Source organism: Aquila chrysaetos, chromosome 12 (genome assembly GCF_900496995.4).
Source record: "Aquila chrysaetos chrysaetos chromosome 12, bAquChr1.4, whole genome shotgun sequence".
Lineage (NCBI taxonomy): Eukaryota > Metazoa > Chordata > Aves > Accipitriformes > Accipitridae > Aquila > Aquila chrysaetos.
The window spans coordinates 9200080-9214222 of NC_044015.1; the positions used below are offsets into that span (position 1 = coordinate 9200080).

General features: G+C 55.3%; 1 protein-coding gene across 2 annotated transcripts; it reads left to right on the forward strand.

Annotated features, from left to right (window-relative positions):
• Positions 1-5834: 5834 nt before the first annotated feature.
• Positions 5835-13713, forward strand: GLUL (glutamate-ammonia ligase). Of its 2 annotated transcripts, none has more exons than XM_041127642.1 (7): positions 5835-6023; positions 8692-8882; positions 10160-10321; positions 10590-10736; positions 11207-11334; positions 11515-11714; positions 12697-13713. In XM_041127642.1, exons 2-7 carry the CDS (start codon positions 8717-8719, stop codon positions 13013-13015), a joined length of 1122 nt encoding a protein of 373 aa, XP_040983576.1. In that variant the 5' UTR covers positions 5835-6023; positions 8692-8716; the 3' UTR covers positions 13016-13713. The 2 variants fall into 2 exon arrangements, with proteins under 2 accessions (XP_040983576.1, XP_029887787.1); XM_030031927.2 differs by lacking the exon at positions 5835-6023 and adding an exon at positions 7375-7502.
• The last annotated feature ends 430 nt before the right edge of the window (positions 13714-14143 follow it).

The following is a 14143-nucleotide window of genomic DNA, read 5'->3' on the forward strand; positions in this document are numbered from 1 at the left end:
GCATCACCGTGCTGCCCTGCGCAAGCGGGGTAACCGGTGCTACGCCAGGCCAGGGGGGACGCGACAGAGACTCGTGAAAGCGTGTTAGAGGTCACGGCTGAACCGTCCGTGCGTAAGTGTGTGCCCTGGGGAGGTCACGTCCTGCCACGCTGCAAGGCACCGGCCACGCTGCATTAGTTCAAATGGTCGAAGCTGTTGGGTTTAACGGCAGCGGGTGCTGCGCGCATCCTCGTGGTACGCATGGGATGCACGTCCTCGTGGTGACAACGAAGGGACGTTGTCCTTTGGGTGATGCTTTGCTTTTGGGCGGCGGGGGCAAGGACTGGCTTATGCCCTGCTGCGGGATGGCTTGGCAGTCCCTGCTCTGCGTTGGCCGCTGCGGCGATGGCTCCGGGACGGGGCCAAGCGCAGCCCCTTGGGGATGCACACGCACCTTCTTTTGGTCACAGCCCGGGCATATCTGCTGGTCACTATGCCAAAACCCAAACTGACATGGGGAAGGAGCAGCCATGAGCCACAGAACATCTGCTTGTCCTAGTGGTGTCAGGCAGAGCTGCGGGAAGGAGTTATGGGGATGAGTAGCTCCGATCACAAATTCATAAGGATTTATGCTGCTAAGCCCAAGAGATGAGACAAGGGGTTAGGGATGAGCTGGCGTGGTGGCTGTCTCACACATGAAAGACGCAAAAGTCCTCAGGGAAAGGTTGCAACTGTCAAAAAAATATATTTTCCAGTTGGCAACTGACCAGATGCCCAGTGAGCTCCTCAGAGACTGATGTAGCGCCGCTGGTGCCCGTCTGGCTCTGGACTGACCCCAGGGGGACTGTGCCAGTTTCTGCTGAGAAAGGACCAAGGTTGTGAGTAGGAACAGGCCAACACGGTTACTGTGGGAGTGCACAGGGCCATTTCCCTGGAGTCTCTCCCCAAAAGGAGACCCCAAGAGGTCTGGCAGAATGGAGCTCCGCTCAGCCCGGCTGCAGCTTCCCAGGGTTTGCTCGGTGCATGCATGGGCATGTCTGCCCTCTTCGTCTTGCTGCAATGGCTCCTTGTAAAAGGAGCTCACGTGAGCTGTGTGGCTATTAAGAAAAAAAAAAGAGGCTTAAAAAAATAGGCGGATACATGAGCACAGCCCAGATTTAGAAGGGGGCTCCGAGAGGAACGCAGTGCCTGGACTCTGTACAAAGATAAGGGCAGGGTTGCAACACCAAACACGTCAGAAGGGCTTTGCTCGCCCTCTGTCTGAGCCCGAATTACCCACGTCCTCTGTCCCCCCACACAGGGAGCAGCTCACCCTCAGCAGACCCGAGGCCACCTCTGCCAGCGGCAGAGCCTCACACTCCCGGGGTGGCAGAGGGGACGGGGCAGGGTTTCTTATCCTTGCCCAACGTAAACTGGCACGGCTCGCTGTGGCGGCGAAGTCCAAGGCTGCCAGACTGCGGGGTCAGCCTTGCCGCCTGTCGTCGCTGGCTGCTCGCAGCCTCCCCATGCAGCCCAACCTGCCCCTTTTGGTGCTGTGGGGAGGGTGTTTTCCTCCCCCCAGCTGCAGTCGGTACTTACTGACCCACAGCGACCCTGAACACCTCAGCATTGCTTTTGGTCTCAGGTGATGGTCTACAGCATCTGCAAGGTGGGAAGCTCCAGCATGAGGGAGCGGTGCAAGCACCTTGATGCACAAACCTGCTCTCCCTCTAGTATGAGTATTATATGCCCAGAGTGAGCTTTTGGGGGAAGATTGGTTTTTTCCCCCCCCATACAGCCCCAGCCTGTTCTCATATAAATAGTTTAGGACACCTCAAAGACTGTCAGCAATGGGTGTGATCCTTTTGGGCCCACAGCACCTTAAAACTGGAATTGTCTGAGGTCTCAGGTATGGCAGTTCAGCTTTAAATACTAATTTCTTTCTTGAACGTATTAGGATTATTTTTTTTATATGTGATTTTTCATGCTCGGTCTCCTGGGTGTGTAAGATTTGTTTGCTCAGCGAGGACATCTCTGGTATTTCCTTACATTAATTAGAAGTATTTTTGAGTCTATTGCCATCTGTCCATAGTTTCCTTGCTTGGGACTGACCGTGAAGGCTGGGCTCTGACCCGTTACACCTGGCAGCCCTGCAGCACATTCTGCATTTGCATGCCTCTTCTCCAGCTAAAGCAAAATCACTTGTGTAACCTTATACGAGTGTCTGGGTCTGTTGACTTCACCAGTCCAGGTTAAGCATGTGTTGTGGCAGGACGCGACCTAATTCAGCCATAAGGAAGGGACACGGACAACAGCACTTTGCAGTTACCCTTCATAATTTACAATGTTGGGCCCGGATCCTACCATTGAATCCACTTGGGCAGCGCTTTGAGGATTTCTGCACTCTCACTTATGGAGCTGTGAAGTGTATTAGGCTGAAATTAATCTGCCAGCCACAGCTAACACAGCCCTGACCTAGCTGGGAGTGTGTTTAGCAGCATGAACAGCGCTAATAAAAAAAGGCAAAAAAAAACCCCAACAAAAACAACCCTGCCAATGCACACTGTGACCAATTTCCAACTGCAGGGAAAGGCATGTGCTGAGCACTCCCTAGGATATTCTCCACCCTTGTACAGAGCAAACCGAGCCAAGCAATTTCTAGGTCTCAAATCCCGCCTGCCCCTGACGTTCTCATTTTCCAGCTTCCCCTGGTTGCTTTTGAAGGCGAGCACGTGCTTCTTGGTGGCGGCCCCTGCTCGCTGAAGACGCTCGGCCTCTGCGCAAGGTCTGCACGTGTGCAGGGCAGAGCCGGCGAGAGGTAGGTGCTGCCTGCCGGGGTTGCTGCCAGACTGGCCCCCGAGCTGGCAGCTGCGATGCCCCTTCTGCAAAGAGCCCTGCCCGGGGGGGTGCCAGGGAAGGGGGCTGCCGGGGCACGCAGCGATGCCACGGTTTCTTGCGAGGGGTGGGCAAGGTGGGCATTGGACACAGCAACCGGCACCAAGGTGGCTGAAAAAGGGGTGGAGAGGGAGGTGCGAGCAGCCCGGAGGGGGTTGCACAAGGCTTTCTGGGCTGCTGCAGTCCAAGGCCCCTCTTCCCCTAAATGCGTCATGGGCACGTATTGCAGTCGAGCTGCAAGGGGAGGGAGCTTTTTTTCTTTGCATGTGCCTCTGCACTTTTTTATTTATTAATTTGCTTTCCTAAATTGCCCTTCTCTGCAGCCCAGGTAATCCGCTCTGCCTCCGAAAGTCCTCTGATCACCAGCCCTCAGCTACCCTTGACCCTGGCAGCATCTTCAAAGGGAGCATGGGCCTGCTGCGGAGCGTGCAATGTTTGCTCACTTATCGGGCGAGCAGCTACCGCCTCCCTGCCTTGGGGGGTTTCGTCAGCCTCCCGCAGCAGTGCTCCGGGGGAGACCGGTCAGCCACCGCTGCTTGTACAAGGTCAGTCCACCCCAGCACAGACGTTTCCCCTGTCCCGCGGTGAGCTCCCTGTCCTCAGTCGGTGACTGCTGTTTGAGTCTTATCAGGGCAACTTGTTAATTAAGCACTCACTAAGGCGTTAGGTTTATTTTTCCAGCCCTTGCTAATCATGGGTAAAAGGGGCTGCATCTCCAGTTCCTCCAGCCCCGTGAGTCCCCCCGGAGCCCAGGCCCCAGCAGTGGTCGGCACGCCGTGGTGGGTCCAAGCAGAGGTAGCTGTGTGGAACGGTAGGCAGAGATGGAGGTGATGCACCATCAGGACATCCAGCCCATGTCTGGTCTCACTCGGGTGCGTTTCAGTTCCTTATGCGGGACCTCACAGCCCAGAGCTCTTTCCTAGATGGGTCTGAAAATGGCGTATCTGAATTTGGGAATGTTTTAGCTGTTGGGCACGGAGACAGGAGAGGTGCTGAAGATGTCCCTGCTCATTGCAGGGGTGGTTGGACTAGATAACCTTTAAAGGTCCCTTCCAACCCAAACTATTCTACAATTCTATGATTCTCTGCTCGTCCCTCCTCTCTCCCACCTGTGCTACTGCTAGACGCTGGGGCATTTCGGGTGCATCAGACCTCCTCCTAGGATCTAACTGGTCACAACAAATGGACCATTCCTCCTCCCTGTGTGACATCTCTTTAAAAAAGAAATCATTAATTTCTATTTAAGATTTATTTATTTTTTTTAGTGCTGGTAAAAGGCAAATGGGTACCTGGGCTTAGCAGACCAGGTCTGCAGTCTGTTGGGGCTGAGATCCCCAGGGGTGGCCAGCTCTCCAGCTGCAGGGTCTTCAGTGAGGGGCCACCCTTCGAAATGGCCCCAAGGGAGCTGGGGAAGAGTCCCAGCACTGCTGGAGCAAAGCCAACAGCCACCTGCCCCAGGGCCTGAGCCACAGCGAAGTTTCATATCCTGCCTTTTTAACCCTTGAATTCCACTCCCTCTATTTTTCCTCCCTGTGGTGTGACATTTCTGCATTTTAAGGCATTCCCAAATTCATAAGGCTGCACTTTCAGGGGGTCTCAGCAGCCAGGCGGGGGTGCAAGGCCCCTGTGCCGAGAGCAAACTGCCCAGGGCAGCTGGGGGGGGACATGAAGATGGGGAGAGGGGGGACACCAGGACAGGGATGGGGGGACACGTGGACAGGGATGGGTCACAGCAGCCCCAGCAAGGCACAGTGGGGAGGGAAGCCATGACCCCTTGCTGCTTGGCTCCTGGCTGGGGTTGCAAAAAGAGATGCCAGGGTGGTGGTATCAGACTGGGCACACATAAAAGTGGGCACGTCTCATGCCAACTGTGAGAAATGCGACTGTCCTGGTCCCCAGACCTCTCCCGGGGAGACCAGGGACTTGGCCGTGTGCTGTCCCTGCCAGGTTTGCATTGCTGCCTTGGAGGCAGAAGGCTGCAAAGTCCAGCCCTGAGCAACCCTCCTAGCTCACCAGGCGCTTTCCAACCCTGGCAATGCTCGCAGGATATAAACCGCGCCGGAGGGAAGTGCCGGGGCAGGCGAATAAAGGTGTTCCCACGAATTAATAGGAGGAAAAAAGAAAAACATGTGCCAGTTGGGACTCGCCCCCGGAGCGGCGCATTGTCTCTGGCAGGCTCGCTGCGCATTTAGAGCGGGGCCCTTTGAAGGCTGATTTAAATCCACTCCTGGGAGGTGTCACCTGTTGGCATCGTGCCTTCCCCAGCTCCCCGATGTGGTTTTTGTCTCGTTGAACGCTGGCGACAATAAGGGTCACTGGAGCACGCAGCTGGGCGAAGGCACAGGCTGAGTCGTGTTTCCCAAAAAAAACCCCGGCAGCCTGCAAGGGGAGGAGGGGAAGGCAAGGCTGTAAACAAGCCGCCCTGAACCCTGCGAGATGGCGAGGGGACGCTTCTATCGCCCGCCGGCCTCCCGGGAGAGGGCGCTGGCCCCGCGGCTGCAGCGCCCGGCTCTTCTCTGCTGGCTCGTAAACATGTTGTGCAGGGCGAGGGCAAGGCACTGGGACTGCCACCAAACCTCCCCCCGGGGCTGGGAGCGACGTCCTCCCACCCCAGCCGCGAAACCCTTGCCCACGCTGGGGGTCTCTCGCAGGTGGGGGTTTGCTGGCCGGCACGTATTTATCGCATGGAGAGGAGGTGTCTACCCCGCGAGCTGCCTTTGGTCCTCTCTTCCCTTCGGGGTTGTTCGGAGCTCAGCGGGTGAAAAGAGGGGCTGCCCAGCCCCGAGGCTTGGATGGCACGAGGGTCACCCCGCGCCGCAGGGACTTCCACCTGTAAAGACCCTGGGCTTGTTTGCAGGCAGCTCTGGTGGCCAAAGTATCTGGGAAGTTTGCAAGTAGCAAGCACGTTTCCAAGAATTTGGAGCTTATCGGTACTGTCAGTGTCCCGATTAAACAAATCCTGTCCGCAAACCTAGGGAAAAGGGCTGGGCACGGCTTTACATTGCCTGTGGCTTGACAGCTTCCCTTTATGGGAGCTATTTTGGGTCTTTCCTGGCCTGGATGGGTCTCGGCACCAGCTCCTGCCTCCTTTTGCTTCAGCCGAGCTGTTAGATTCAAGCGACCGCAGCTGGACTTGATCTGAATACGAGATCCTGAGCTAATTTCTATGGGTAAAACGCAGCACTTGTTTGAATGTGTTGAAGCCTTTGCTCTATACATGGGGTGCAGGAACTGGGGCAGTGGGGGAAGGCAGTTTCTGTTGTAATGCTTGTTGGCTTTGCCTTGCCCAAGCAATGGGAGGAGGTGAAAAGCACCTGCGTTTCACCTTTTCCTGGACAGCCTCGGGGGATTAACACACACTTGTGGCTGCTGCAAGGTGGTGGTAAAGAATGAGCCGGGTCATCCCAGGAGGTGTGTAGCCGGCTCTTGAGATGGGCCATAAATCAAGGCAAGGCCTTAGCCAGCACTTCCACCTTCTGGCTGAGGATCCAGCTCTCCCTGGCCACTTTCCCCCCAGGCTCTGGCTGTGCAGAGGCTGTGTCTTCAGTAGGGTGGCTGTGACGGCCAGGAGGGTCCCTCTTTTCGTGGGATATAGCAATTTTGGTGCCACCCCCCCAAAGCTGGTGTGGGGCAGCCCAGGATCCTGTCGCCCCTAGACAAGCGTGTGGGTGGTGTGTGCTTGGCCTCGTACCTGTGCGTGTGTGCAGGCATGTGTGCAGGGGCTGCAGCTCCTTCTGCTAGTGCTGGCATTGCTCTCCGGCCCCTTGGGTGTGGGCTGGGAGGTGCAGAGGGCTGAGCAGGAGCGGGGATGGGACAGTGAGCGAGCTGCCGGGGTGGAAAAATACTGGGCAGTGCCTGCAGTTTGCTGGGTGCCCCTTGCCACCCGGGTGCCTCTGAAGTGGGTGCCCCCACACCCACGATGGGGCTGGGGGATCTCTCCTCCCTCGTGTAACAGTGACCGATCCTGTGCCCTGGAGCGAGGGTTTTGGCCGCAAATCCAGGTGCTGGAGCCCGATACCCGCTCCGAGGGGCAAAGCGGGGCATAGAGCAGGTACTGCCTGTTCCCCCACCCCCAAACGTGTGCACCGAGCCAGAGCCAGGGCTTGGGGGGGCTCCAGTTCCTCCCTCTCTTCCCCGCTGCCCCGTTTACCCAGGGCGACCGATTTCCATCCCTGTGAGTTACGCAAAGGCAGCCGCTAACGTAACCGCCGCGGAAAGCCCTGGATCTGCTCCTGCCTCCGCTTTCCCAGAACTATGCGAGATGAGGGGTTATTTCTTTCGGGCCGGGAGGGTTGCAAAATGAAACCCCCACCCCCTTCCCTCTGCCTTCCGCTCCCCCTCCTTCCGTGTGGGGCGAAGCGGGGGGTTTCCCGGCGACTGGAGCGGGGGGGGGGGGCAGCCCGACCGCGGTGCCATCACCGCTGCTGCCGCCGAAGGAGGAGGAAGAGGAGGCTAAGGGAGGTGGGACGGCGGCCTCTTGTCCCCGGCCCCCTCCGGCCCCCCACCCCTCCGGCCCCGTCCTGCCCCCGGCCCGGCCGCCGCTGCCCAATCAGCGCGGCGGGGCCGGCGCTGCGCCGCCATAAAGCAGCGGCGGGCGCGGCCCCGGGAGCCGAGCGTGGGAGCCCCGCGCCCGCCGCCGCCGAGCCCAGGTAACGGCCCCGCGGGGGAGGGGGGTGCCCGCGGCCGGCCGCCACCCGCGCCTTCCCCGCTGCAGCCCCGGGGCGGGGGGAGACACAGCTCCGCCTTGTGCCGGGACCGGGGCTCTCCGGTGGCTACAGACCTTCCGGGGGAAAATTCCTGCTTCGCTTTTTTTTGTTGTTGTTTTTTGGGGGTTGGGGAGCGGAGAGGCAGCGCGGGTTTTCTCGCGAAAACAGATGTTCTTTGCAGGTTTTTTTTCGTCGAGAGGCTCCTTAGCTGCTTGCTAGAATAAGGGCGCTTCCCTCCCTGCCAGGAGATGCACGCGTGGGTGACGCCTGGAGTGGGGCCCGTGGGGAGCCCCCCCGGCCAGCACAGAGGAACCCCGCCATAGTAGGGTGGGCTGGGGAGGTGGGGTGCGCAGCCCGAGCCTTCCTGCAGAGGGTTAGGGTGTTGAAGTGACTTTCTAAGTCGCTTCAAATTTTTAAATAACGTGCGTTTCCGAGCTCCTGCAAACGCGCGTGATCCCCGGTTGTCGTGGTCCTGACACGCGGGCTGGCTGTCCCCGGGAGCCCAGCTCCAGGCTGTGCTGGGCTTGCAGGGATGCTGCAGCTCTCACCGTCTGGGAGCAGAGCCCCTTCAGCCTCCCTGTCACTGCCTGGAGGCTGCTGCCTGGGCTGCTCAGCGGTCGCTTGCGGTGCCCGTTGCTTTTGCGCTACCTCCTGCCCTAGACAAGGCTCGTATAACTTCAGTCCAGCGGATTTGAGAAGGCAGCTGGGGCTGGCAAGCCCTCCTCGCTGAACCGAGTGCATTAAGAAAGCCCCAGCTAAACTTTCCTGGGCATTAACCTTGCTCCGGTACAGCGGTGAGCGTGGAGGTGAAAAGTTCACACGGGGCTGAGGAGCACTTTTGGAGGCTGCTGCTTGGTGGATAAGACTTAGTTTATTGGCAGGACGTGGGCAGGAGTTTAGGTATTGATGGGATGCTTCGAAGGCATCGCTTCTGGAGCAGGGCTTTCCTAGCTGCCTGTGTCTGCCTGAGCTGCTGTGTTTTCTGCCTGCAGAACAGCACGGGACCGCTGGAGACGGCAGCCAGCCCCATGGCCGAGTTGTCTCATGCTCCTCTGTGGCTGGGGGGGTGAAAAAATCTGGGAGCACAGGGAAGGACTCACGGTTGGGGTTGTTTTTTGTATCGTCCCTGCAGGAACCCCCTCGTCCGGTCTGCAGCCATGGCCACCTCAGCGAGCTCCCACCTGAGCAAAGCTATCAAGCACATGTACATGAAGCTGCCGCAGGGGGAGAAGGTCCAAGCCATGTACATCTGGATCGATGGGACGGGGGAGCACCTCCGTTGCAAAACCCGCACGCTGGACCACGAGCCCAAGAGCCTTGAAGGTGAGAGGGCAGGTGCAGGATTTGTGGCCCCTCGCCAGGTGGAGAAAGCAGCCAGACTTGGCTGCTCTGGAGAAAGGATGCCATTTGTCTCTTTGTATGGCAGAAGGGTGGTGTTTGGGGAAAATGTTGCTCCTCGCCCCCTTCCAGTTACCTCCTTCCCCAGATACCCCAGGGGAATGCTCCCAGCTCTCCAGATGTGGCGTTTCAGCGAGATGCCCAGGGTTGGGAGCCCATCCCTGGCGCTGCCCCCGCTGCGGAGGGGGCTGTTGGCAGGGGCTGGGGGCTGTTGGCAGGGGCTCGGCAGCCCATTGACTCTCGAGTACTCGTTTTGGCCGGAAGTAGTTTGGCAGAAGAAAGTGGAGGGGAAAGAATGGAGCTATCCGGTGTAATTAAGAGCTTGTGTCCCTCAGAACAAACAGTCCCAGCTTACACAATAATAGCATTAGGATTTTCCCCAGGTTGCCATGGTGCTGGCTGGAGACAGTTATGAAATGAAAATACTGTGTGTGACTGAGCAGAATTATCTCTCTTTTTTTATTTTTTTTTTTTTTCCCCTCTCCTTTCCCCTTTTTCCTCTAAGGGAGTGGTTGGCACAGCTCCTTTGAAATCTTTGTGCTTCCCATCCTCCCACTTTCCCCCCAGGATATGGAGAAGATAACATTCCCCGGGTGGAGTTCACTGCTGCTCCCGCTGTGCTTTGACCTGGAGGGCAGTGCACAGCCAGGAGGGGTGGGCGAGGGGGCCAAGATGGCCATACTGCTCCTCCATGTGAGACTTCACCTACGTGTGATTTGTTTTCCCACTTTCTCCAGGCCATGCAACATGGATAAGGGTATTTCATGGCTCCCCTCATTCCTACAGCTTGAAGATGTCATGTGCTTTGCTCTTTCTCAGCTTGCCCAGCCACCTCTGCAAGGAGACTGGGTGCTCTGCCTGTCCCGGTGGTTGTTGTGACATGGGAAACATCTTCACTGCTGCTCGGTTTGCTTGGGTTTGGCCAGCAGCCCAGCTCCTTGTGTTTCCCAGGGTGGCTGGGGAGTTGCACTCCCCTGTTTTTTGCTCATTTTGGTTTTTGGGGGTTTTAGGTTTGTGGTTTTTTTTTTTTTTTTTTGCTTCCCCCATTTGGAACAAAATCAGCTGAGCTGGGATTAAACCTATTGTAGGCCTGTTGTTTATAAGCATCTTCACCTCTGTAGTACCGGAGGGCGGCAGGGAGCCCATCCTCCTGGTGACTGGGGACCCTGGGTCACAGTGGCTTATTCCTCTCTCCGCTCCAGATCTCCCCGAGTGGAATTTCGATGGCTCCAGCACCTTCCAGGCTGAAGGCTCCAACAGCGACATGTACCTGCGACCTGCTGCCATGTTTCGGGACCCTTTTCGCAAGGATCCCAATAAACTAGTTCTCTGTGAGGTCTTCAAATACAACCGCCAGTCTGCAGGTGAATGGACCTTCTCCTTTCTCCTGGTGGAGGTGGTGTTTCCGGGAAGGGGATACCTATCCAAATGTTGTTCGTGTCCTTAGCTTCATGCATGACGCAAAAATAATCCCTGCCCTGAAAGTAAAAGGCAAACAAAGTGCTGGTGGTGGAGGAAGGGCTGGTCCTGGGATTCTTCACCCACGCTGCTGGGATTCAAACTGTAAATGAAGTGGAAATGGGGAATGGAGGTGGAGATACTAATAAGCCTTGTGTTGCTTTTCCATTCTAGAGACAAATCTCCGACACACCTGCAGACGGATTATGGATATGGTGTCCAACCAGCACCCCTGGTTTGGGATGGAGCAAGAGTACACTCTTCTGGGGACAGATGGACATCCTTTTGGCTGGCCTTCCAATGGCTTCCCTGGACCCCAAGGTAATCTTTCGGGAGTCTGCGCCGGACCAACCTAGGAGCATTTGAACTGTAATCCATGTGACGCAGCTTAAGTGCTTCAGGCGAGCTGAAAGATTCGAGGTGTTTCTAGAGCTGAAGGTGGACAATAGCAAGCAGGATACTGGCAAAAATTAACCCACGAGATTAAGATTGTTACAGAAAGGCTGAGATGGTGATTGGCCACATCCAAATTTGCTGCTTGGTTTGTTAGTCTGCAGGTGACTTGAACTCATGCCCAGCATGACAGAGCACAAGCCCAGACTCTGAGGGACTCACTCTCCATCAGTGCTCTGCTCTGCTAGTGCTTCCATTAAAAACAGATTTGGGGGCTTTTCCACACATCCCAAGCCTTTGGAGAGTTCTTCCCTGTGTGTGCTCTGTCTTCACTGAGTTTGAGCCTTTTTCCTTCTGGAAACTCATGTTCCCCTTGCTGTTCACCTGTGCCATTGCAGGTCCGTACTACTGCGGTGTAGGAGCAGACAAAGCCTATGGCAGAGACATTGTGGAGGCTCACTACCGAGCGTGCCTTTATGCTGGTGTGAAAATTGGAGGAACCAATGCAGAAGTGATGCCAGCCCAGGTAAATTGTTTTAGGTGCCTCGTGGAATAAGATAGTACAGAAAAATCCCAGGCAGTGTGAGCTTTTGCTGCCTGCTCCGGGTCGTGTAGTTTTTGTCGATGACTGGAGCATAAAGGGGTGGGAGGTGCCTCACAGCGACTGTCTCTGCACCACTGAGCCAGTGACTCCTCCTCTTTGTAGTGGGAGTTCCAGGTGGGACCATGCGAAGGGATTGAGATGGGAGATCACCTCTGGATTGCACGCTTCATTCTCCATCGGGTGTGTGAAGACTTCGGTGTCATTGTGTCCTTTGATCCCAAACCCATCCCTGGGAACTGGAACGGTGCTGGCTGTCACACCAACTTCAGTACCAAGAACATGAGGGAAGACGGAGGTCTCAAGTAAGTTTGTTTTGAGATGGGCCAGTAGCATTCGTTTGCTAGGCAGCAGGCTGGACTTGGTAGCAGTGAGCTTTTTGCAGACCTTTTGCCCACATGGGAGACATCACTCTGGTGCTTGGCATTATGTTTGAGCCTTTCTTCTGGATTTTTTTAAAATTTGTTTATTTTGTATAACGATACGCTCCCATCTTGGTGCTGGGTGGGAAATTCAGCCAGCAATACAGCTCCATCGGTGCTGACGGAAGCACAGGTGGCCAGGATGCAGCTATTCCTAACGAGCTGTCCAGCTCTTGATCTGCCAATGCTGGAAACAAACAAATAAATTCAGCATTGGCCTTTTTTTTGTATAACTATAATGAAAGAGAAAGAGCGTTTGCTTCTGTCTAGGCCAGGCTGTGGAAGCAAATGCCATGTTTTCTTAAACACGAAGATCCTGGAAATGTAAAACCTGAGTTCCCATATGGGACTGATGTGCTGAGTGCAGGCAGGGACCTTACAGCACTGGGTTGCAGTGGAGCTCTATGAAGGGATTCCTCCTGGCAGCTGTGTTTTCTTGCCTTAATCTTGGCGATACCCTGAGATAATGAGCCAACCCGTGACCGTGTGAGCTTCCGGAATGGAAACTTCTGTGTTGAGACATCTCCCTTCTGAGAGCAGCTTCCCCAGGGGCAATGCGCCTGTGGGACTTGGCCATGGGTTGAACTGGTGTTGTCTCACACACAGCACTCCCGAGGAACCCTGTGGGATTTGGCCACGGGGATCCTTTTGTGAGAACCAGCTTTGGTCAGCAGTAGGAGTGGAGAGAAGCCCTGCGTTGAGATGATCAGAAAAGCGGGTTGTAGGGCGTGAGGCTTCATCATGAAGTGGCTTGGGGACAGCGACGAACCTGTTGTCGCTTTGATGCAACAGTCAAGAGTGGCTCAGCTTGTACCATCCATCAGACACTCACTGTGTCTTCCCCTATTCCTTGCTCCCTTTGCAGGCACATTGAAGAGGCCATCGAGAAGCTGAGCAAGCGTCACCAATACCACATCCGTGCCTACGACCCCAAAGGGGGGCTGGACAATGCCAGGCGCCTGACGGGTTTCCACGAGACATCCAACATCCATGAGTTCTCCGCTGGCGTGGCAAACCGCGGCGCCAGCATCCGCATCCCCAGGAATGTGGGCCATGAGAAGAAGGGCTACTTTGAGGATCGCCGGCCCTCCGCCAACTGTGATCCTTATGCTGTGACAGAGGCCCTCGTCCGTACGTGTCTCCTCAATGAAACTGGAGACGAGCCTTTTGAGTACAAGAACTAAGCAGACTGCGCCCACAGACACCGCCTTCCCCCCCCCACTTCCCGCACCCCTAAACTTCCCTTCTAGATGTAATCCCGAGGGTACAAGATAACACGTTTTGTGTCTCAGTAACTCTTGTTGTCTTGAGGTGGGGAGGAGGGCAAATTTAGTTTTATCAATGTCTTTTTGTCATTGACTCTTCAGAAGACGAGAGGAGGAGAGGTTGTTAGAGAACTTTTAACCACTGTTTTATTTTTTGTCTAATTCTTGTGTACATCTGATGGGATCCAGTGGCTTCCAGGAACAGACTGCACACACAGAAAGCCAGTAGATGAGTGGAAAGCTTAAAACTATATCTGACTTCCCCAAGAGGCAAATTTGGGTTGTTAGCCGGCTCTCTGCAGACTGATGGTTCTCTAAGGTTGGTGCCCTTCTGTGGAGAAGGGAAGACAGGAGCTGTGATGGAGCCCCGCGTGCTCCTGCCTGTATGGTGTGATGGGGAGATCTTCACCCTCTGGCCCCTCTGAGGTTTCTGGGAATCTTCTGGCATTGAGCTCAGCATAGGAGCATTGAGGAGAACTCCTGGTTCTGTCACTGGAAGTCAACTGGTCTCTGGCTCATAACACAGAGTGAAGTAGTATTTTTCTATTTAAATCTAAAAACAACAAAAAAATTATATATGAAAGTGGTTTGTTTTTTTGTTTTTGTTTTTTGTTTTTTTTTTTTTTTAAAAAGAGAAGACGTTCCAATGACTCACCCAGCTAGAGCAGGCAGAGCTCCTGAGGATGTTGTTGGAGGGCCTCCAGGTGGGACTGAGGGTGAGCTTGGAGGGTTTGGTGGAGGAGGCTTGGGTAAGATCTGTTTCGGCGTGGAGTGGAGTTTGCAGGAGGCAGTTCCCAGACCTGGGAAGCCTGCAGAAGCATTTATTGCTGTAACTCGAGCAGCCGCGACGCGCTCACAAGCATGTAAACAGGAGGAAGGTGTCCTGAACTAAGAGTTGACCGGTCAACTTAACTGTGTTCTGGACAGAGCTGTGGGTGTTTTACTTTTCCAGCAGGGTTAGCATGTCACTAAAGCAGGGCTTTTGATAAAAGAAAAAAAGTTTTAGATTTTTTTTTTTTTCATAATGTTCTTAGTTTCTAAAACTGA